We start from the raw sequence: 23,750 nt of genomic DNA on the forward strand, positions 1-23,750 counted from the left end.
GCGAAATGTTTTATCTTGAATGTTAGTTAGGCCAATGCGCGTCTAATAAAATACAAAATTTTAGGTTTTGAGATTTCATAAATTTTTAATAAAAGTGTCATAACTTTTATGAATATTAATATTTTTGAAAAATATTATGTAAACACGGTAATTGGACCTGTGCGGTTCTAACACAACAATTATTTTTCGATTTAAAATTTTTTATTTTTTTTTAAAAAATTTGTATGCAATATCATTGGCCAAAAATATCACGTGACCTAATTAAACCCAAAATAAAAATTATCTCAAACTTTTGTTTTACTAAAAATTTTTGTAAATTATTTTATTTTGAATGTTAGTTAGGCCAATGCGCGTCTAATAAAATACAAAATTTTAGGTTTTGAGATTTCATAAATTTTTAATAAAAGTTTCATAACTTTTATGAATATTAATATTTTTGAAAAATATTATGTAAACACGGTAATTGGACCTGTGCGGTTCTAACACAACAATTATTTTTCGATTTAAAATTTTTTATTTTTTTTTTAAATTTGTATGCAATATCATTGGCCAAAAATATCACGTGACCTAATTAAACCCAAAATAAAAATTACCTCAAACTTTTGTTTTACTAAAAATTTTCGCTAAATGTTTTATCTTGAATGTTAGTTAGGCCAATGCGCGTCTAATAAAATATAAAATTTTAGGTTTTGAGATTTCATAAATTTTTAATAAAAGTTTCATAACTTTTATGAATATTAATATTTTTGAAAAATATTATGTAAACACGGTAATTGGACCTGTGCGGTTCTAACACAACAATTATTTTTCGATTTAAAATTTTTTATTTTTTTTCAAAAAATTTGTATGCAATATCATTGGCCAAAAATATCACGTGACCTAATTAAACCCAAAATAAAAATTACCTCAAACTTTTGTTTTACTAAAAATTTTCGCGAAATGTTTTATCTTAAATGTTAGTTAGGCCAATGCGCGTCTAATAAAATACAAAATTTTAGGTTTTGAGATTTCATAAATTTTTAATAAAAGTGTCATAACTTTTATGAATATTAATATTTTTGAAAAATATTATGTAAACACGGTAATTGAACCTGTGCGATTCTAACACAACAATTATTTTTCGATTTAAAATTTTTTATTTTGTTTCAAAAAATTTGTATGCAATATCATTGGCCAAAAATATCACGTGACCTAATTAAACCCAAAATAAAAATTACCTCAAACTTTTGTTTTACTGAAAATTTTTGCGAAATGTTTTATCTTGAATGTTAGTTAGGCCAATGCGCGTCTAATAAAATACAAAATTTTAGGTTTTGAGATTTCATAAATTTTTAATAAAAGTGTCATAACTTTTATGAATATTAATATTTTTGAAAAATATTATGTAAACACGGTAATTGGACCTGTGCGGTTCTAACACAACAATTATTTTTCGATTTAAAATTTTTTATTTTTTTTTAAAAAATTTGTATGCAATATCATTGGCCAAAAATATCACGTGACCTAATTAAACCCAAAATAAAAATTATCTCAAACTTTTGTTTTACTAAAAATTTTTGCAAAATGTTTTATCTTGAATGTTATTTAGGCCAATGCGCGTCTAACAAAATACAAAATTTTAGGTTTTGAGATTTCATAAATTTTTAATAAAAGTTTCATAACTTTTATGAATATTAATATTTTCGAAAAATATTTTGTAAACACGGTAATTGGACCTGTGCGGTTCTAACACAACAATTAATTTTCGATTTAAAATTTTTTATTTTTTTTCAAAAAATTTGTATGCATTGGCCAAAAATATCACGTGACCTAATTAAACCCAAAATAAAAATTATCTCAAACTTTTGTTCTATTCAAAATTTTTGCAAAATGTTTTATCTTGAATGTTAGTTAGGCCAATGCGCGCCTAATTAAATATAAAATTTCAGATTTTGAGATTTCATAAATTTTTAATAAAAGTTTCATAAGAAAAATATTTTGTAAACACGGTAATTGGACCTGTGCGGTTCTAACACAACAATTATTTTTTCGATTTAAAATTTTTTATTTTTTTTCAAACAATTTGTGTGCAATATCATTGGCCAAAAATATCACGTGACCTAATGAAAACCAAAATAAAAATTACCTCAAACTTTTGTTTTACTAAAAATTTTCGCGAAATGTTTTATCTTGAATGTTAGTTAGGCGAATGCGCGTCTAACAAAATACAAAATTTTAGGTTTTGAGATTTCATAAATTTTTAATAAAAGTGTCATAACTTTTATGAATATTAATATTTTTGAAAAATATTATGTAAACACGGTAATTGGACCTGTGCGGTTCTAACACAACAATTATTTTTCGATTTAAAATTTTTTATTTTTTTTCAAAAAATTTGTATGCAATATCATTGGCCAAAAATATCACGTGACCTAATTAAACCTAAATTAAAAATTATCTCAAACTTTTGTTCTATTCAAAATTTTTGCAAAATGTTTTATCTTGAATGTTAGTTAGGCCAATGCGCGCCTAATTAAATATAAAATTTCAGATTTTGAGATTTCATAAATTTTTAATAAAAGTTTCGTAACTTTTATGAATATTAATATTTTTGAAAAATATTTTGTAAACACGGTAATTGGACCTGTGCGGTTCTAACACAACAATTATTTTTCGATTTAAAATTTTTTATTTTTTTTCAAACAATTTGTGTGCAATATCATTGGCCAAAAATATCACGTGACCTAATGAAAACCAAAATAAAAATTACCTCAAACTTTTGTTTTACTAAAAATTTTTGCGAAATGTTTTATCTTGAATGTTAGTTAGGCCAATGCGCGTCTAATAAAATACAAAATTTTAGGTTTTGAGATTTCATAAATTTTTAATAAAAGTGTCATAACTTTTATGAATATTAATATTTTCGAAAAATATTTTGTAAACACGGTAATTGGACCTATGCGGTTCTAACACAACAATTATTTTTCGATTTAAAATTTTTAATTTTTTTTCAAAAAATTTGTATGCAATATCATTGGCCAAAAATATCACGTGACCTAATTAAACCCAAAATAAAAATTACCTCAAACTTTTGTTTTACTGAAAATTTTCGTAAATTATTTTATTTTGAATGTTAGTTAGGCGAATGCGCGTCTAATAAAATACAAAATTTTAGGTTTTGAGATTTCATAAATTTTTAATAAAAGTTTCATAACTTTTATGAATATTAATATTTTTGAAAAATATTATGTAAACACGGTAATTGGACCTGTGCGGTTCTAACACAACAATTATTTTTCGATTTAAAATTTTTTATTTTTTTTTTAAAATTTGTATGCAATATCATTGGCCAAAAATATCACGTGACCTAATTAAACCCAAAATAAAAATTACCTCAAACTTTTGTTTTACTAAAAATTTTCGCGAAATGTTTTATCTTAAATGTTAGTTAGGCCAATGCGCGTCTAATAAAATACAAAATTTTAGGTTTTGAGATTTCATAAATTTTTAATAAAAGTTTCATAACTTTTATGAATATTAATATTTTTGAAAAATATTATGTAAACACGGTAATTGAACCTGTGCGATTCTAACACAACAATTATTTTTCGATTTAAAATTTTTTATTTTGTTTCAAAAAATTTGTATGCAATATCATTGGCCAAAAATATCACGTGACCTAATTAATCCCAAAATAAAAATTACCTCAAACTTTTGTTTTACTGAAAATTTTTAGGAAATGTTTTATTCATTTTCGAGTTTTGGGCAAAGATTAAATTAATTTTAGGGTTTTGGACAAAGATTAAATTTATTTTTTGGTTTTGGACAAAGTTTAAATTTATTTTCGGGTTTTGGACAACGATTAAATTAATTTTAGGGTTTTGGACAAAGATTAAATTCATTTTTTGGTTTTGGACAAAGTTTAAATTTATTTTCGGGTTTTGGACAAAAATTAAATTAATTTTCGGGTTTTGGGCAAAGTTTAAATTCATTTTCGGGTTTTGGACAAAGTTTAAATTTATTTTCGGGTTTTGGACAAAGATTAAATTTATTTTTGGGTTTTGAACAAAAATTAAATTAATTTTCGGGTTTTGGACAAAGATTAAATTTATTTTCGGGTTTTGGACAAAGATTAAATTCATTTTCGGGTTTTGGACAAAGATTAAATTATTTTTTTAAGTTTTAAATTATTTTCGGGTTTTTGACAAAGGTTTAAATTCATTTTCGGGTTTTGAACAAAGTTAAAATTAATTTTCGGGTTTTTGACAACGATTAAATTCATTTTCAGGTTTTGAATTAAGTTTTAAATTATTTTCGGAGTTTTGGACAAAGTTTAAATTAATTTTCGGGTTTTGAACAAAGATTAAATTCATTTTTGAGTTTTGGGCAAAGATTAAATTAATTTTCGGATTTTGGACAAAGATTAAATTAATTTTCAGGTTTTGGACAAAGTTTAAATTAATTTTTGGGTTTTGAACAAAGATTAAATTCATTTTCAAAGTTTTGGACAAAGTTTTAATTAAGTTACGACTTTTAAGTTTGGCAGGTCAAAGTTAAAACCTATTAAATAATAACTGTTTTTTTTTCATGTTTATTCATTATTGCAAGCACATATAATTACAATACAGTATAAGTAAAGGTATATGAATTACCTGAATGTATTTTATGATTTATAAAAGAGTTTAATTAATTTATGTAAATAAGGATAATTATTTGTGATAAAGGAAACAAATTTACATTTAAGTCAAAATATAAAGTCACACTTTAGAATAAATTGTAATAATTATAAAAAAATACACATAACATTAGAAACTACTATAAATGGGCATTACAGTTACTGATAGTTTAATAAATTGCATTTAGTTTGGTCATCAACCCGATCATACAAAAAGCTGCTCGGCCAGATACTAAAAATAAAAAAAACAGAGTTAGTATTTGTTTATGGTAATCTACCCTGCAAGAAAAATAAATAAAATGTTAGATTAAGTCTTCTTGTAACAGGAACTCTAAAAATAAAGAACAAATTAAAATTGGCCAAAAACAAATCGACGAGCTCTCCGAAATATTCAACCAGAATCTATAAAAAAAAAAAAAAATGTTAAAATTTGTTTTTGGTAATCTAACCTGAAAAAAAACCTGTAAAAAAGGATTAGTTTGGTTAATAAGTCTCCTGTATAAATAAAAATATCTTTGGGCCCCTGTATAGAGAAAAATTAGGTTAATAGGGCCCCCTGTATGGAGAAAAATTGGGTTAATAAGGCCCCTGTATAGAGAAAAAATGGGTTAAAAAGGCCCCTGTATAGAAAAAAAATTGGGTTAATAAGGCCCCTGTATAGAGAAAAAATGGGTTAAAAAAGCCCCTGTATAGAGAAAAATTGGGTTAATCAGGCCCATGTTTAGAAAAAAAAATTGGGTTAATAAGGCTCCTGTTAAAAAAAATTTGGTTAATAAGGCCCCTGTTTAGAGAAAAAATTGGGTTAATAAGACCCCTGTTTAGAGAAAAAATTAGGTTAATAAGGCCCCTGTTTAGAGAAAAAATTGGGTTAATAAAGGCCCCTGTTTAGAGAAAAAATTGGGTTAATAAGACCCCTGTTTAAAGAAAAATTAGGTTAATAAGGCCCCTGTTTTGAGAAAAAAATTGGGTTAATAAGACCCCTGTTTAGAGAAAAATTAGGTTAATAAGGCCCCTGTTTAGAGAAAAAATGGGGTTAATAAGGCCCCTGTTTAGAGAAAAAAAATGGGTTAATAAGGCCCGTTTAGAAAAAAAATTGGGTTAATAAGGCCCCTGTTTAGAGAAAAAATTGGGTTAATAAGGCCCGTTTAGAGAAAAAATTGGGTTAATAAGGCTCCTGTTTAGAGAAAAAATTGGGTTAATAAAGCCCCCTGCGTAAAAAAATAAGAAACGCCTGTAATAAATAAAAGAAAATTTATATTTTGGAAAGCAGAAAAAATAAGCAACGCCTGTAAAAAAATAAAGGAATTCAGAAATTGGAAAATAAGAAACGCCTGTAATAAAAAAAAGAATTTAGAATACAGAGAAAAAACAAGTAATGTCTGTATTAAAATCATTATTAGAAAATTGTTTGTATGTTTTTATAGTGTTAGTTTTTGTATGCCTGAATCTAAATGTCTGTTGCTAATTCTAGTTTGGGAAACTCCCACGAAAACATTTTAGTAATATTTATTTTGGGTTCCAACCCACAAACATTAAGTAGTATTTACGTAAGGCTCTGCCCACAAAATTTAATAATATATAGCATAAATATAATATATATACAGTTAAAAATACCGTAATTTGCATAAATAAATACATTTACACACACATAAACCTAGTTTTTAAATAATCTTCTATTCTATTGCACCTTACACTTAAGCTTAGTTTTATACACTTTAAAAACCACTATAGCGCTTGTTTATGAATTTTTAACTAGTCACAAAATAAAAAGAGAATAGGCACGTTCTACTATACTATATATATACACATATAACACACACTTAAGCCTAGTTTCACACTTAAAATACCAGCAAAGCACTTAATTATGAGTTTTTAACCAGTCACAAAATCAAAAAGAATAGGCACGTTCTACCAACTCACATCTGCTCTTTAACTAAATTTATATACAGCATATGTTTAACATAGGGCGAATAAATATACAGTAAATTGCATAAAAACACACACAATATTTATATATATACCACACATAGGCCTAGTTTTAAAAAAGCCTATTCTAATGTAAATTCTACAGCGGCAAAAACTTTTATAGACCACACTTTTAAAAAACCATTAAACAGTCCCGTTTAATATAATTATGAACACACAGAAACCTAAACACATTGGGACTGTGTCAACTATACAACATTTTATGCGCAAAATTATGAGTGTTTTTTAACTAGTCACACATAAAAAGAAAATGCAGACACGTTAAACTTTTAACCCGTAAGAATTTTAAAGCGCTTTATTATGAAGTATTAAACATATAAAAAATCAGGCACGAAAAAACCTACAGACCCTACAGACCTTATCTTAATATTAAATATAATAAAGGTCCTGAGATTTTTTTTGAGTTGATCGAGTTAAAATGAGGTCCTGAGACTTTTTTTTAAGTTCAACTAGTTAAAAGTGAGGTCCTGAGACTATTTTTTAAGTTTGTAAGATGATCCAATCCTTGTCTTCGGGTCCTGAGTTTTTTCAAAACTTAACTTCTTCCTTGCTAGTTGCAAGGGAGACTTATAATGACTCCTTCCATTTTCCATTCCTCCAATTCCTGCCAATATCTTTTTCCTCCAATCTCATAATCCAAATATAATCCATTTTTGCTGCATAGAAAATATCGTTTAGAATAAATAATGGACACTAAACCCTAACTTAACAAAGATACGCCAATTTTCTGCCATTGTGTTTTAAGATACGCCAATTTGTACTTTTATATGCCAATTTTTAATTTTTATATGCCAAATAATTTAAAATATGCTAATTTTTATATGCCAAATAATTTAAGATAAGCCAATGTTTTAATTTTCATATGCCAAATAATTTAAGATATGCTAATGTTTTGATTTTAATATGCAAAATAAACTAAGATATGCCAATGTTTCAATTGTCATATGCCAAATAATTTTATGATATGTTATATATTTAATTGCTTATCATAGACATGCCAAAGTTTTTTAACTAAGGTTATAGATTAAATACCCCGTTTTACTATTTCATGGAAGTACCTGTGCATCAACACAGGTTTAATAATGTTCATAAATATTTAAATACTTAAATAATATTATATTATATATTAAAATTAATAATTTTCATAGTAAAAACTTAGATTGACCTAATTTTTTTATTTGGGATTTTTAATTATGCCTTCAAACTTAAAAAAATAAAATTAGGCTATTTCCAATTAATTTTTTTTTTTTAGAATAAAATATTTAAAAAAATCTAACTAAGAATCACCTGGAAAGTTTGTAGAATTTCATGACCACAAGATGTTGCTCAAGTTCATTCCTTACATTGCTCACTTTTCACACTAAAAAAATAATTGTTGTTAACTAAAAGTCTATTACACGAACGTATTGTATGAAAAATTGTTTTCCATAACTTACAGAAATATTTTTCGCCATAATTAATTGTTTTTAAATTAAAATAAAAAAAAAATTAACAAACACTTTCGTAAATAAAAATATTAATAAAAAATACTAATGTATTAAATATCTCCCTTTATATAATGTAAATACTATAACAATTATTAATAACTCTAAAAAAACGATTTACAAAGCACTAACAAAAACACGTGTACTCACCTCGAAAGTCCATCTGGAAAGAACTAGAAATTCGATTTCGAAATTAAAATTCTACGTCACTGGCCACTGCGCATGTGCAGTAATCTGCGTGTGTGTGTGTATCCACGGCGTCTTGAACTAAAAAAGCGCCGCCCTAACTGTCAATCAAATTTCATTTCTTTAATTAACCTTTATAATTTGGGCTAAAAACGAGCACGTGTTTCAACAGAGCGCTTTATGATGCAACAATCGGGTTGCTAAAAAATGTCTCGTGGAAGCGCACTAATTAAGAAGCGACATTCCTCGCGCCTCGCTTAAAAAAAGAGAAAAATTTCAAGTTTTAAACGCTTTGTAGCAGATGGTAAAATAATTATTCATTGATTAAAATTCGCCATTTTTTTCCTTAGTTAAGAAGTTTAAACTATTCTATTCTTATTAAAAACGTCATGATCCTTATCTTACGTGGCACATAACATATTGCATAAATAGCTCATACTTGTTAAACATCTTTAAATATATTTTTTTAGTAATTTAGCTTTACATGTTGTAATAAAAGGCCATTGTTATTTGTGATTGCAAATCACGTGATTAGGTCCTGCCCTAATCATTACTTTACTAATATACTAAGGGTTTTGTATAAAAAAGATCGTGATTAAAATTAGATTAAACTAGAAATTGCATGCCTCAATTAACTTACCTTTAAAACAACATAACCTACTTTAAATACTTATAATAAGGCATAACAATTATACTAGCTTATATTTAAAAATCAAAAATTTGATTAAGTTAATTCAACAATTTATATATATAATGATTTTTTTGGGTGTTTAAGCTATTCGTTAATACTAAGCATAAGAAAGAATAGTGTAGAATTGGTGCGGCTCGAACCCAAAACCTTTCGGCTCGTAGTCCGCTGGAAAGACCGGTACCACACTACCAGACTATTTTAAAAGTATCGCTTTTCGTAAAAATACCGTTAATTTACAAACGTTAGATAATGCCCATAAGTAAGTTTTAGTAAACAACATGCTAATATCCGAAAAATTTTAGATCTATTTTTAAGTTGTTTTTTATGAATAAAATTTCCCGCTATGTTAAGAAATATGAAGTCGCGGAACATAATACCGGCAGCGTAGTGTAAAGAACAATTACTACACCACACATGAGGTCGTTGGTTCAATTCTCACTGATCTTATGCTGTAGCGCCCTTGAGTAAGGCGTTATAAACGGTATGAACTCCTGCTGGGCCAGCACTTAATCAGCAGCATAATTACTGGGCAATTATAATCTATAATATCCCAAACTGCTAAAGGCAACTTGAGACTGGGTCGGAGTAACTGATGTTATTCTATGTTTAAGTCGCGCATTCGACTTTCCCACATCGAGGATAAAGATGTACACAAAAAAAATTATACGTAACACTACGTTAAAGTTTTCCTCCTAATTTAAACTCTTAAAAACGCCAGTGGTTTGAATTTTAAATGTTTTTAGCCCACAATAAAAATTATAACTTTCAATAATGTTTATTAAACGACAAAACATAAACTGCAACATAATATAAAAAAACTTGAAGACAGAACACAAAAACTTATCAAGAGCAATAAAACAAAAAAAGAAAAGGAAAAAAAAGACAGCATAGGTTGTAAATAAAATTAATAGTACGCAATTTTATTTAAAACAACAAATATGCATACCCAATCTTATAGTAAAATTTGTTAAAGCAAATACATAAAGACTTGTAAAAATATACTTTATTTAATTTTAGTGATAGTTCCACAATTTATAAAACCAACCAAAAAAATTTCATTCAAAATTTCAATCGCCTAAAATTAAAATTTCAACCGCCTTCAGTAAAATAAATAAGATAGAAGATGTAAATAATAAACAAAACATTGTTTTATAATGGAATAGGTTTATGTAACCCAACTAGGTCCCGAGTTATGATAGGTTGATTTAAAACTGATGGTGGAGCCCAATCTTTTAAAGAAGACATTGGAGATAACCGATGAGTAAGTTTGTGAGTAATTGAGAATCCACTGTAACTATCAAGTTGACTTAACACTACAATCACTTGACTACAACAAAAAAATTATCAAAATTTAAAAAAAATAAAAATTGAAAAATTAATTTTGTAACTTAAAAAAAAAAAAAACTTCTTTGATGTATTTATCTTATAATGAGCAAAAAGGTAATTTTTTTTTGATAATTTACAATAAACAATCATAAATACTAAATACCATTTATAATAAAAACGATTCTTGAAAAATTAAAAGCGCCTTTAGATATTTAACACCAAATTAAAAAATTCTTACCTATGCAAAGGAGGTATGCTATCGACTGTTAAAAATTTTCCCCGAGTTGAAACAACGTTGGTAGACTCCACACAATCACACTTAACATGAAAATGCATGTTTGGATGTCGATTTTCCATTACAGCTATAAGGCCACCCCAACCCCGAGACAATACATAACATGTCACACCATCTCTTAACTAAATATACAATTTCGCAATCAATTTATTAAATATTTATCTAATGAAGTTTAGTGAACAATTTTCGAATGTCCAATATATTTCCATTTAAAAATCAAGAGTTTGGGGTGCCTGAGCAAATTGAGATGGGCATATATTTGTTCTAACCATGCTAAAAATTTAAGACTGTAGCGCAAGCAGTCAACAAGTTTAAAAAAAAAATTTAATACAAAAACATAACATCAATATTTAAAATAAAACCATACGCATATTTAATAACTGTTATAATTTCAAATTTACTAAAGAAGTTAGGTATAATTTTATTTAAAGAAAGCTTAACTAAAAAATAATTTGGTTTGACAACATACTGATTTTTGGTCCCCCTTATTTGCAGCAATTTTAGATATAACCCGAGACATAGAAGTATCAATATTCGAAGTTTTATCAAATTCTACTTTCTTGCTACTATGTAATACAAGCACGTATTCTGCTTGTCTAGCAACAGGTTGATCTATTGTTCTCTGACCACCTTAAAATATAAATCAATAATTTAAAACAGTTAAGAATTTCGCGAGTAAAAAAATTTAATTAAAATAAAAAAAAGTTTTCAGGAAAAAGGCCTATCAATTTTCTTAAAAAACAAAAATGCCGTAAATATTTAAAAATATTATGTAATATCAAACAGAGCAACTACAAACTAAAGTTTAATCAGGAAAAACTAAAAAAATAACAATTTTCTTACCATTTGCAGTAACAAAACCAGATAACCAATGATTGAAAGCAACACAAATTACAATATAGTTGCCAGGTTCCAAAAAGTAATTACAATAAATTTGTTTTTTCACCTTAAAAAAGATTAAACTTTAAACTAAATTTAAACATTTTATTAAATAATTTCACAAAAAAACTTTAAGTTAAAGGTATAGCCACAAACAAAACAAAAATAAAATTTAGGATAAAACCATAAATTATCAAGAAAATTAAGCATTTAAACTTAACATACTTGTCTAGGTGCACATTGTATTAATGCACCGAGTAAATATTTTCCGTTGTTTTTAGTGGCACGAAATATAGCAATACAAGCATCTACTGGGTAACGATTCGAACTATACTGTGATCTAAAACAAAACAATGCAAAAAATTAATTTAATTTTCCAAATTGGTATAGTTTATATTATTTGTAACAGATTTTAACCGTCACTACGCAGCCAATTAAATAAAAAAAAATTAACTAATGAATTATAAATTTTTTAGAAAAAGCATTACTAAAAAAATTATTCAAAAAAGAATTTTTTAGATAAATACATTTAAAATTTAATAAAATAATCCAAAAAATATAGTGTGTGACCTCTTATACTGCACGTCAATTACTATGTTATAATAAATTAATCAACTCCATGCTACGTAATTATCAACAGTTAACAACTATAAGAATTAATGACTTGATAATAAAATTTTGTGATAGTTAAATAAAAGCTAATTTCATTATGACTAAACATATAATAATGTGAATTATAAAATGGAATTTTTTAAATCCCAAAAATTTTTAAAAATATGTAAATACCTTGCTAGTTGTTGAAAAAGACAAAATTCTAATTCAGAACTGCTGAATACATTTAAGTAGAATCCGGATATTGGGTCTGAAGCCTTGCTTGGAAAAGTTCCACTGACTCTCATGCTCACCCAATCTTTTCCATATATTTTACATATGTCTACACAATCAAAATACCTAAAAAAGTAAACAGAATTTTGATTTAAAATCAAGTATAGGGCAAAATTCGATGGACTGCAAAAAAATTTTATTTTGCATAATATAAATAAATAACTGTATCATTATTTTGATAAAGTATCATTATTTTAATAATATTTAGTCAAAATTGCGTACAATGTGCAAATACAAATAAAAAATAAGGTCTAATAAGATAGCACATTGGATTAAAGATCAAATTAAATAAAATAATATTGATTTTTAATGAATTTTATTAAAAAATTATTAAAAACAAACTTGATCATATCTTCTAAGTTCATCCAGAAAGTCCCATCTTGTGATCGATAAGGGTTAAGTCTTCTCGTAAGTGCAGGGTTATCCTTCCACTTGGGGGACCCATCACACCAATCACCCTTCCATGAAAATTGACCCCATGGGTTACGAAGTTGAATTAATCTGGAAAGAGGGTTTAAGTTACTAAAACTTTTTTTTAATTCTCTTTTATTTACTTTTATGAAATTTTATAATTAGAAAAAAACTGTTAAAAATATATAAATTTATCTATTGTCAACACAAGGTTATATTAAGTTACTAAATTACCAAAATAAAAAAAACAGCTAAAAAAATTTAAAATTCACAAAATTTTATTAAAAATTTACCTCACTGGTCCATTTTTTGATTCAGCAGCAGTCACATCAAGAACACTGTAAGCATGTCTCGGTCTTAAACCCTTTTCATGGTACTCACTTTCGTTACTCGTCATGTTACCTCCACCACATGAGGCACCCATGAGAAAACCTGCCTCCATCGAGCTTAGAAGTTTGGCCCAAATCATTCCCTCATCTAGATTAACTGTGTCATCTTCAGATTCTGACAAATGAAATAAAGTTAAAAATATATTGGCATTAAAAAACAACATAAAGTAAAAGAAATATGTATGAAAAGGCAGAATTATTATTTTACAAAGTGTTAAAAACACTAAAACGTGATAACTTAAATACTATTTTATTTTTTAAAAAAAAGCTATTTAAATAAACAAAATGTATGAAAGCAATTGTCTTTTAAAATTTTTTATAAATAAAAGTCACATGATAAGTTTTTACAATACAATTCAAAAAAATGACTGTTTTTAAACTTACTACTTAGTTGTAAACTTTCGCAAGGTGCGCCAGTTAAAGTTGCTAAGCCTTCAAGTGATCTTCCAGCTTGTAAAGCTTCATAACATCCATGCAACTTCGCTAATGCTTTTTCTATAAGAGGCACCCATAGTTGATTTCTTCTTGCCTAAAATAAAAAAAAAACTTTTTTTTTTTATTTTTGATTAATTTTTAATTTTACTATTTTAAATTATTTTTACTATTTTTGATTAATTTTTGTAACAAATTTTGGTACCTGTGAATATACCAAATGTCCTTCTTTATCGCATGGCAAACTATCATCAACATAAACACTTTTCCACTTTCCTGTTATACAAAGTCGAACTACGTATATTCCTTCCTCATTAAATTCTTTGGTAACTAGAATGTGTTTTAACAATTCTGGACGTTCTGCTAATACTGCCAAACCACTTAAAAACCTAAATAAGAAAGTTTGACAGGATATACAAGTTTTCTATATTTTTTAATTTCTAAAAAAATGTTTTTTTTTATTGTACACTTACCAACAATTTCCTAATATTCCTTGTTTGATATCAGATGGTTGAGGATTTCTATAAACTGTCCAATCATGAAAACTATCATTATGCCTTGGTGTTATCTAAAAACAAAAAAATAACAGTTTATTTATATATATAAAAAAATTTATTTAAAAAGTTAATGAAATTTTACTAAAATGGATATATAAAAAATGTTGAAATTTACATGGTAAGGCCTTCTCCATTCAAAGTCATAATTATGTTTAGATTTGGGAAAAACTAAAGATTTTTTCACTGGTGGAAATCGGTCGTCAACAAATGGCTCTCGTTTCTAAAATGAAAAAAAATTTAAAATAAAATTATTTCCTGTTAGATTTAACAAAATTAAAAAGCTTGCAACATTCTTATTATATTTCTATAAGCATTCGTGGTGTAACCCGGTTATCAATATGCTATACAACTTAATAATATTTATTCTATTACAAAAGGTTATCTGAAAACCTTAAAAATTACTAAAGGTCTCATGGAATTTTACAAACAAGTTAATCAAATATTAAATTTTAAAAAAATGACTACCTCTTTGCAATAAGCTTGAACTTTTTTAACGACTTCCATTGTTTTTTTCTCATCCATTAATCTTAGTTGTTCCATACTAAAACAACCATGCGTTGATTCCTCTTGTTGTTCAATGCTTTGTAAAATAATACTAGCAGGTTCTTCCTATAACATAATATGAAAGTTAAATTCATTTTATTTAATAGAAGTTAGTATTTTTTTATGAAAAATAATTTTTTAAAGATCTATAAATTATGATATATATATATTTCTAATCTCTTTTGTTTATACTTTTCCAAAAAAATCTGTATTTTACAAATGTATTGATAGGCCTACATATACTATTTATATACTATTTTTAATCTTACTATCTATACAATAAAAAATATTCAAAATTCCTGCATAAAGTCTACTACTTGCCGACCAAATGATATTTTATAAAAATAACTCCCTTTTTACAAAAATTTAATTGGCACAGCATGACACATGTGATTTTCACATAATAAAAAAAGTAAATACCATATTGTGAATTACAGTGTTGGCAGATGGTGCATGAGAAGTGCTAGTAGAAGGATTATTTGAAGTTGTAGGTTCTGTTAAAAACAAAACAGCATATTAACATGTTTAATCAACTGTACGTGGTAAGACTTTAACAGTTTTTAATGTCATTAAAAGCTTAAAAAAATATTAGGCTAACTAATAGTCCTAATTAGCAAAATACAAATTTTTTTGTTAAATTTTGCTCTCTATTATTACAGATAAAGTAGTTTTAATATAGCAAACAAATTAAAGACGTTTTAGATAACATGGAAAATAATTTAAAAAAGAGCAATTTAGATTTTTTTGCTACCTGTAATATTCTGTGAGTTGTATTGTGAAAATTCAGGATGAACATAAGAACAAGATTCACAAATGCCAATGTTTTTGTTTATTAAAGTACATCGTGGGCAATTCCACTGATGATGGTTTACAGCACTGAAAAATAATATAATTTAAATAGGGTTGGTTAAAATATTAGGTATAATTTTAATATATTAATTCTATAATATCCTAAACTGCCAAAGGTAACTTAAGACTTGGATGAAGTAACAGAGGATACTATATGTTTAGGTTGTTTAATCGACATTCCCACGGATAGGGTAAATAAACATAAAAAAAATAAACTTATTTTATTCTAAATACAGAAAATAAATTAAAAGACCTTTTTTATAATTTTTATTATAACTCGTGCCAACATTGACATGAAATTAAAAAAATCAGTTTTTATATTATAAAAAAAAATTCAATTTAAACTTACTTATCTAAAAATGCTTTGCATGAAGAAGAAGTACTGGCAGTATTTTCCGGATGAACATCAATAGAAATTGGTGTTGAACTTCCAACTCTTGACCTTAAGTTATTTGTATTTGATCTTTGAGATGTTTCGGGCTTCACATTTTGGCATACTTCACATATTGTAGATGATATTGGATTGATTAAAGTACATTTTTCACATTTCCAATTGCCTAATAAAAACCAAAAAGAGAGTTACACAATGCTATAAAATTTAAGAATTATGGTAAAAAAATGACAAAAATTAAATACGATTAGCTGTAAAAACTTAATTATCTTGGTTAAAATTTGTATGTAAATGTAAGAATTACCAGCAGGAACATTAAAATGATCTTCAACAAAGTTTAATTCCATAGGGTTGTCATTTTCTTCAGTGGACATTGGTATTTGATCTACAGCATTAGATTGAGTTTGCATAGGGTCATTTTGCACAGCATTATTTGCTACATTATTACTAGCCAATCTATTGTTTGTATTTTCAAAGGTATTGTTAGGTAAGTTTAAAGTTGGGTTGGCAGGAGTGTTTGAAACTACTGAACTATAAATATCTTCATCATCTGATAGCATTATTACTTCTTGTTGGCCATTGTTAGGGAGCAAAAGTTGATTAGATTGTGATGCCTGGTTAATATTTGTTAAAATTTCTGGTTGAAGTATAATGTTGGAATTAAAAAAGTTGTTACAAAGGGGTGTTTGTGTGCTACTTGTAACAGGAGGTTTGTTATTTTCATTATTAAAGTTGACTCCAAGTAAATCATTAGAATAAGAACCAGGCATGTTTAAATGATCCCCTTCACCATTGACTGCATTTTGATCACTGACGTTAGATGTGTTTTGATCGTTTTGTGAACTAGTGATTGGTGAACTCGAAAAACTTGAAAATGAAAATAGATTTTTAATTGACATTCCTTGCGACTGGGATGTAGGATTTGGGTCAGGCGTGGGTGATGACAAATCATGAATAACTGGCATAGAAACTTGTTTCGGACCTCCACATACTTCACATTTTGTGAAATTTTCAACATTATTTAAAGTACACCGCTCACAGGACCACATGTTTAATAATTTTACTAAACTAAAGTTATTATTTGTTTTGCTAAAATCCACAACACAAGTTATATTCTACAAAAATGAGCAACAAAAATTACAAACCTAATAAAAACTGAAATATATAGTTTAAGCAGTCACAAGATTTAGTATCAGAGCGTACACGCGTAGGCCTATTAAAAACGTAGAGCTCACCGCCTTTCTACTTTTAAATTATTTTTGTTTTTTTTGTACCATAGTTGAACCTTAAATTTTAAATAAAAAATGTAAAAATCACACGTTGTCTTATTTAAGTAAATAACATAACCTGTGGATTGATAAATTATTGCAACATACTAAAAAAAACAGGAACAACAGTGTCAAAAGACTGAAAAATGTAAACAAACTCGTACGAAGCAAAAGTTATAACTTTGTGCGTTTTTTTTTATATCTTTGAACAGCTGATGTACACAATTTCACGAAATAGACTTTTTACCTGCAAGGCACAATAATGTAAATGCCGAAATGCCACATAACTGACTGACATATAAAACATTTTCTATTAGCCTACTTCTACCCAACATTTATTTAAAAAATGCCCTGTAATTTCGAAATTAAAAATTTCCCACAAAGATATATTTATTCTGTAGAATGGTTAATTTTTGATTTATTAATTTTATGTTTAACGCATCACAAGCAAATTTTCACAAAAAAAACTTTTGCAAAGAGCATTGCAATAATTTCCAACATTTAAATATGTATTAACAAAAATGATTATATTAACAAATGTATATTAACGAATGTTATTGTAAGGTTTACTAAGAAAGAGTATTATTAACTTTATAAATTGATTTAAATATAATTATTATGAACTTTTTATATTGATTTAAATATAACTAATTTTAAAAATAATAAAATAAGTTAAAACAACCTTTACTTTTATTGACAAAAAAACTTTAATTTTTTTTAAATCGATTTTAAATTAATAAGGTAAAGTGGTTTAACGACGCGAACATCCCGCAAATAATTAACAAGTAAAATTTTCCCACGCTGTGGGATGCTTTTATGCGTCAGAATTTGCTGAATCAGAAACTTTTTGTTAAGCAAAAAAACACATACTATTACATATAGCTGGGTTTTAGATTTGTAAGTACAGTGTGCTGCGTATTGTTTAACTGTTTTTCATTTTTAAACTACATTTAAAGGTAATAAACATAAAGTTCTAATGACATAAAGTCAATGTCGTTAAAGGCCTTTATTGTAAACAATTTAATTAATTATATTTTGTGTTTTTTTATACCTTTTCCTCCAATAACAATATTATCTTTATGTCTTGTCTTATCTTTGTATGCAGACGTTGTGTTTGTCTTTTATTAGACCGGATATCACAATATAGCCAAGCAGAGATAACTCAGTCATTGTCTGAAATTCTTTTGTTTTCAACGAATTACTAAAGTTTGGGTCAAACCAATTCCCACGATGCGACAGAGTCTATCGCAATAAGATAATAAAATTAAAGAGGACCCATGCTGCGCAACAAACACAATTTTTTTCTCAGACTTGTCTCTAGTGAAAATCAATAAATACATTAGGACCAAAAGTTATATAAGTCCAGTTGTTAAAAGTGTTATTAGTCAGTTATTAAAACATTCGTGGTAGATGTTGTTTTTAACTTAAGGTTAGGCTATACTTAACACTTACAAAATAGTTTATATTAAGCTAATTAATAATTGTTCTGATTTAATTTATTCAGAAGTGTGCTATTTAAAATTACAAAATGGAGTGTCATGGAAATAATTCTGAAGACTTTTGGATGAATAAAATTCATGCAGTTATTTGGTCGATTTGTCAAAATCAAAAACTTGTTACAGATGACAAAATTATGCACCGTGCCATGATATCTTATATAATAAGCTTGCTACCTAAAGAAATTGCTACAATTGTCAGTGAGAAAACAGACTTACCCATTTTTGAGTTTCTTACTTTAGTTGCTAAACATATGGACATATATGACAACAAGCCTGACAAGCAGGAGTTTTTAAAAAAAGTTGCAACACCAAGTGATATTACAACGCCAACAGCACGGAAAAGTATAAAGGAATTGTCTTCCAGTCAAAAAGATAATCATCAATTGGCGAAACAGAGAAATGTAAATACCAAAGAAAACAAACTTTCTTCAATAATGTATTTAACTCTAAAAAATAGTAAAAAAAGAAACGCGTCTAAAATTCAAGATAAAGAACAACAACCTGGAAATCTATCCAAGAAGCTACGTTTTTTCTCCAAACCTTTAAAGAAGCAGCAACAACTTACCTTATCAGAAGACAAAAAGTTTGCTAAATCTGACAATCAAGAGATTATACCTACAATTTTCCCACATTCACCCATTCAAAGAATGCAAACAATTATACCTGATACTGGTCTATTAAGCAAGCCGGTAGAAAACAAACAAAAAAACAAAACCAATCCTAAATGGTGTGATTTCGATTATGCAAAAACCAACTCCAAAGGAACCTTTTCTGCAGAAACTTTAAAAAATAAATCCGACGAAGTTATTAAACCCAAAAAAATATCGTTTCAGTTGGAACCTTTATTTTCGAAACCTGCTATAAAGCGCGTCTATGATTGGGCGTCGGACACTTCAGAGTCTGACCAATGTAACACAAGATTAAAAATAGGCTACAAGCCGGCAGCCAAAAGCAGTTGTTATAAGGATGAAGTTGTAACCCAACAACGTTGTGAATACAAATCTGATCGGGAAGAATTTTTTTCCAATTTCGTAGAACAACGGAATCAATACAAAGGTTACTACGTCAAGCAAAAACATTTTTCGCCAACAAAATCCACCCATTTTAAAAGAAATTCTAAACAATACAATGAACCAAAGAAATGGTTTACCCATAAAAGAGAATATAAAAACCAACTATTATATAACACCGAACGAGACGCTCTGAAGAAAAAGGAAAAAAGACGATTCCGAGAAAATAACGATAACTCCTTTGCGTTATACGAATCACGAAAAAACAGTTTCGAAGATTTCAAACGGTATACTTGCAATAAAAAACCTTTTTTTAATAACAAGAAATATACCTGGAAACACCCAAACTACCAGTTTCGAGAAGACAACAGACAAAACGACAAACATTTTAAATTAAAAGAATTTGCTTTTATAAATCGTAAGTCTTCGTTAGACGACGAACAATTTAGTGAATAAATAATCAATCTAAACCAAATCTTAACTTGTTAATATTTTTTTTACGATACAGCCTTACTTTACAGTAATTATGAAAATATTGAAATAAAATGTTTTTTTAGCGCCATTTGTTAATTAGGTGTATACACAAAATACAAACTTCTATGGGAAAGTAGTTGCTTTAAAGCAATAAAACCTATTTACTTTAGGAGTGAAAACGCCCAACAAAACCTACCATTGCTCCATTTAATTACGCCCTACATAAAAGTAGGTAATTGTTACATTAAACAACTTTTAACCAGACACTCTTGTTACATATTTATTCTAAAGCGCGCGAAAAACACCTGCATGATTGATCGCGTTGTTACCGTTTAGTAGCAGACAAAAGAGAAAGATAGTAGCAAGGTTAATTTGGTTTTAACAAAAGTTATTTTAAGATTATGAAAAAGCAAAAACGCAATTTGTTTGTTGCTATGTAACAGTGGTTAAAAAGGCAAGCTATAAACATTGTTGAAATAAAGTAGCTAACTAAAAAATGTTTACATGAAAAGTAAGTTGTTTACGCCCGGCAAGTTTTAATTAGTTTTAGAAACTCATTTTAAAACAATTATTAAAGACTTTTGTTAACTTGACCAGAGGGGCGATTTTACTCATTCGTGCAAAATCGCAAACTGTGAATACAGTCACAAATAGAAGTCAATAAATTAAAGTTACGAAAATCATTAAAGCCAACTTCTGACATTATCCCCCTTTTAGTATAATACAACTTGTCAATTCAAATATTTTGATGTTTCTATAGATATCGGCACACAGTAATATAGTCAGTTGTCGCTATTATCGAGTTTTAAAAATAAAAACGTTTTTTAAATTATTTAAAAGCATTTATAAAATAAAAATAACAAAGACAAAAAATGTTTTTCCTAAATAAGTTTTCAATTAGAATTTTTTTTATATAACCAGTCGGCGTAAAATATCTAATGTGCTTAGTTGGATCATTTTACAAATTTTTCATTTTTAAAATTGACTACCTTATAAAAAACACTTTAGTAATTTGACACATTAATTAAAACTGGGAATTTTATCTTTATTTAAATTGGATGTAATTTACCTGCAATAGAAAGTGATTGATTGTAAAGTTTTGCGCTTTACATAGTACGCTTGACCGGGCCGCATACAATTGAAAAAGGCAATACTATTGTAAGATGTGTCTAAGTTAAAAGCTAATGGTAAAATAAAGTCTTTGCTATTACCATCTAGTCGAAAACAGATTCTTTTTTTTATAAATATAAAGATGGAGTGTCATGGAAATAAGTTAGAAGATTTTTGGATGAATAAAATCCATGCAGTTTTTTGGATGATTTGTCAAAATCGTGAATTATTCTCGGAAAATGATGGAATTCGGAAAGTTATAATGTCTCATTTAATTTCGTTGCTGCCAAAAAGACTTGCGCTCGATCTACGTTCAATAAAGAATATTCCTATTTTCGAATTTTGCATTTTAATATGCCATCACTTGGACTTATATGAACAAGAAAATAAAAATACAAATGAAGATAAAATCGTCACCGAATCATCAAATCACGTGATTGACTGTAAAGAAGTAACTACATTAAATGACGTATGCAGCGAAAAAGAAATCGTAAATATAGACTTTACCGAAAAGTGTTCAACCGAAGAAATGTCACAGAACAAAAGAAAGCCTGTTCAAGCAACGGATATCTCTCATATTAACTCATCCAAAACAAAACCTAAACCACAGATAAAGTTAACTACACTGCCGCAACAAACAAACAGACTTTCTGGCCCAGTAACCCACTGCCCTAATAATGAAGTACCCTTAAAAGTAGCAAAGGTCTTGCCATTTTGTCATAATAACGCCAGGTACATTTCAACAGAAAAACCATCACAAGTTAACGTATCTAACAAAAAAGAACTGCCTGGTAAGGTTCAAATCGGTTTGCTTACAGAAAAAAGGAGAAATGAACCAACAACAGGTAAAGTCTTCAATGTTAAAATTCAAAGGATTGAACATATATTGCAATATTTGCACATTTAAAACACGTAATTGTTTCAGTCAAAAGTTAAATTTTTCGGGTGGCTATTATTAATTTTTTAATATCCATATTCATTTTTTTTAATACCAGAAAAGCATTTACGTAAAATTAGTCGTGAAAAAATAGATTCGGTGACAGCTTGTGCAAAACAGTCAAAAAAAGGAGACAGCGAAGCACGAATTAACGGTAAGTTAATCGGGTTATTTTTTTATTATATTAATAGAAACATCAACTTGGTAATATAATTTCCACAGGAAATGATGCAACTTCAACTAAGATTCTTCAAAATTTTCAGAGCATTTATGATAAACCTAAAACATCATCAATTACTCTAAATAAACATGTTAATATTTTGCAAAACAAAGAGACTAAGAAAGATATTATTACAATTTCTGGGAAAATGGGAGGTTTGCAAAGATACAAAGACATTACTAATAACAGTATCGGTTTGGATTCGACGAGACGTATCTCAAATTATAAGACCACTAGTAGAAAGTGTAATATTATTGGTAAAAGTAAATTACTTACCATTAAGATTGGGAAGAACGCTTCGTCAAATCAATCAACGTTATCACAACAAAAACAACACAGTACTTCTTGTAATAAAGAACTATTGCCATTGGAACAAAATAGCAAAAAAGAACGTTCTTTTTGGGATTATCTGTCTGTACTACGCGAGTCGTCTTCGATAGAAGATGAATTGGAAAACAGTACTAACAGTAGGAAGGTAAAGAAAAGAATATCCTTATTAACTACCACAAAGAATAATAAGCCTTTTAAACGTGCTGGGTCAGGTAACGGTGACCAATTAAATCTTGTGGATAAAAGGTCAAATAAAAGACCACACGATAATTCTTGCACCGATTTCAAAAAGGGTCCTTCTAAAACAAGACGAATGATATACAACCAGTAATTAACAAACGATGAAAGGTGGAACCGAAATAAAATATTTACTTGCAATAAAGACATTTAATTTGAACCAATTAGTTAGAGTTCAAATATTTATTCCTTTATAATTGCAACTCAACATTAAAATTTCAATAGATAAAATAAAAAACGTTCCAAAAAATTTTTTTTGCATTTAATTTGCAATGTAGTCTTTCTAAAAACTAAACCTAATTTTTTGTTTAACAACACTTATTAATACAACTTTTTTTTTCTTTTGTTTTATTAAACGTTGTATTTACAAAATAAACAAGTAAATTTTGATAAGGGGTTACCTACAATAAGTAAAATTCACATTTTCAACAAATAAACAATTATCACTTTAAAAATTAAACCAAAGGTAGTGCTGTTGTAAAACTCTACATGTTTTCTAAAAGGGAGATGTCCACAAAACTTCACCTAAAAACATAGCTGTATAAAACTATTCTTTCAAAAGAAAATTGTAAAGTAAAAACGGGTTCTAAAATGTTATTAATTACAAAATAGCACTATTACAAGAATATTTAATAATAAAAAAAGTTAGATATGATTGTGTGAGTGCTATTTTGTAATTAACAAGATTTTGGTTTTAATTGTTAAGT

The 23,750-nt window shown here is 27.4% G+C and overlaps 3 protein-coding genes across 5 annotated transcripts in view; 1 reads left to right on the top strand and 2 right to left on the bottom strand.

Annotated features, from left to right (window-relative positions):
- The window catches only part of LOC145757970 (uncharacterized), a 98,246-nt gene that overhangs the window by 69,717 nt on the left and 4,779 nt on the right, over positions 1-23,750 (bottom strand). For 2 of the 3 annotated variants that reach the window (XM_082572482.1, XM_082572480.1), the window contains exon 14: positions 23,391-23,568. The exons of the other annotated variant lie outside the window; for it this stretch is intronic. The gene's annotated coding sequence lies outside the window, so the exon portion shown is untranslated. Of the gene's footprint in view, positions 1-23,390; positions 23,569-23,750 lie in introns of those variants that run through there. 3 annotated transcript variants of the gene reach the window in all.
- LOC145757922 (calpain-15-like) lies at positions 9,785-17,065 on the bottom strand. Its single transcript, XM_082572476.1, has 17 exons — positions 16,263-17,065; positions 15,917-16,124; positions 15,470-15,594; positions 15,139-15,212; positions 14,641-14,784; positions 14,291-14,395; positions 14,092-14,186; positions 13,824-14,007; positions 13,571-13,715; positions 13,091-13,301; positions 12,729-12,887; positions 12,288-12,452; positions 11,727-11,841; positions 11,466-11,568; positions 11,092-11,252; positions 10,566-10,744; positions 9,785-10,328 (listed from the first exon to the last, which is right to left on the bottom strand). The coding sequence occupies exons 1-17, from the start codon at positions 17,005-17,007 to the stop codon at positions 10,151-10,153; spliced, it is 3,096 nt and encodes a 1,031-aa protein (XP_082428602.1). The 5' UTR covers positions 17,008-17,065; the 3' UTR covers positions 9,785-10,150.
- LOC145763709 (uncharacterized) lies at positions 21,462-23,562 on the top strand. The gene is made up of 3 exons (XM_082575216.1): positions 21,462-22,164; positions 22,315-22,410; positions 22,479-23,562. Exons 1-3 carry the CDS (start codon positions 21,462-21,464, stop codon positions 23,135-23,137), a joined length of 1,458 nt encoding a protein of 485 aa, XP_082431342.1. The 3' UTR covers positions 23,138-23,562.

Source organism: Corella eumyota, chromosome 1, assembly GCF_963082875.1.
Source record: "Corella eumyota chromosome 1, kaCorEumy4.1, whole genome shotgun sequence".
In the NCBI taxonomy this organism is placed as follows: Eukaryota; Metazoa; Chordata; class Ascidiacea; order Phlebobranchia; family Corellidae; genus Corella; species Corella eumyota.

Bases quoted from the DNA above. Each gene is read 5' to 3' on its own strand.
- LOC145757922 (XM_082572476.1), bottom strand. From the start codon at position 17,007: ATGTGGTCCTGTGAGCGGTGTACTTTAAATAATGTTGAAAATTTCACA. The intron at 14,396-14,640 runs GTAGTCATTTTT...TTTTCATTTTAG, and splicing joins TTCAAGCTTATTGCAAAGAG to AAACGAGAGCCATTTGTTGA. The intron at 12,453-12,728 runs GTTTGTTTTTAA...TTACTTTTTTAG, and splicing joins AACTTAGAAGATATGATCAA to GTATTTTGATTGTGTAGACA.
- LOC145763709 (XM_082575216.1), top strand. From the start codon at position 21,462: ATGGAGTGTCATGGAAATAAGTTAGAAGATTTTTGGATGAATAAAATC. The intron at 22,165-22,314 runs GTAAAGTCTTCA...TTTTAATACCAG, and splicing joins GAGAAATGAACCAACAACAG to AAAAGCATTTACGTAAAATT. The intron at 22,411-22,478 runs GTAAGTTAATCG...TAATTTCCACAG, and splicing joins CAGCGAAGCACGAATTAACG to GAAATGATGCAACTTCAACT.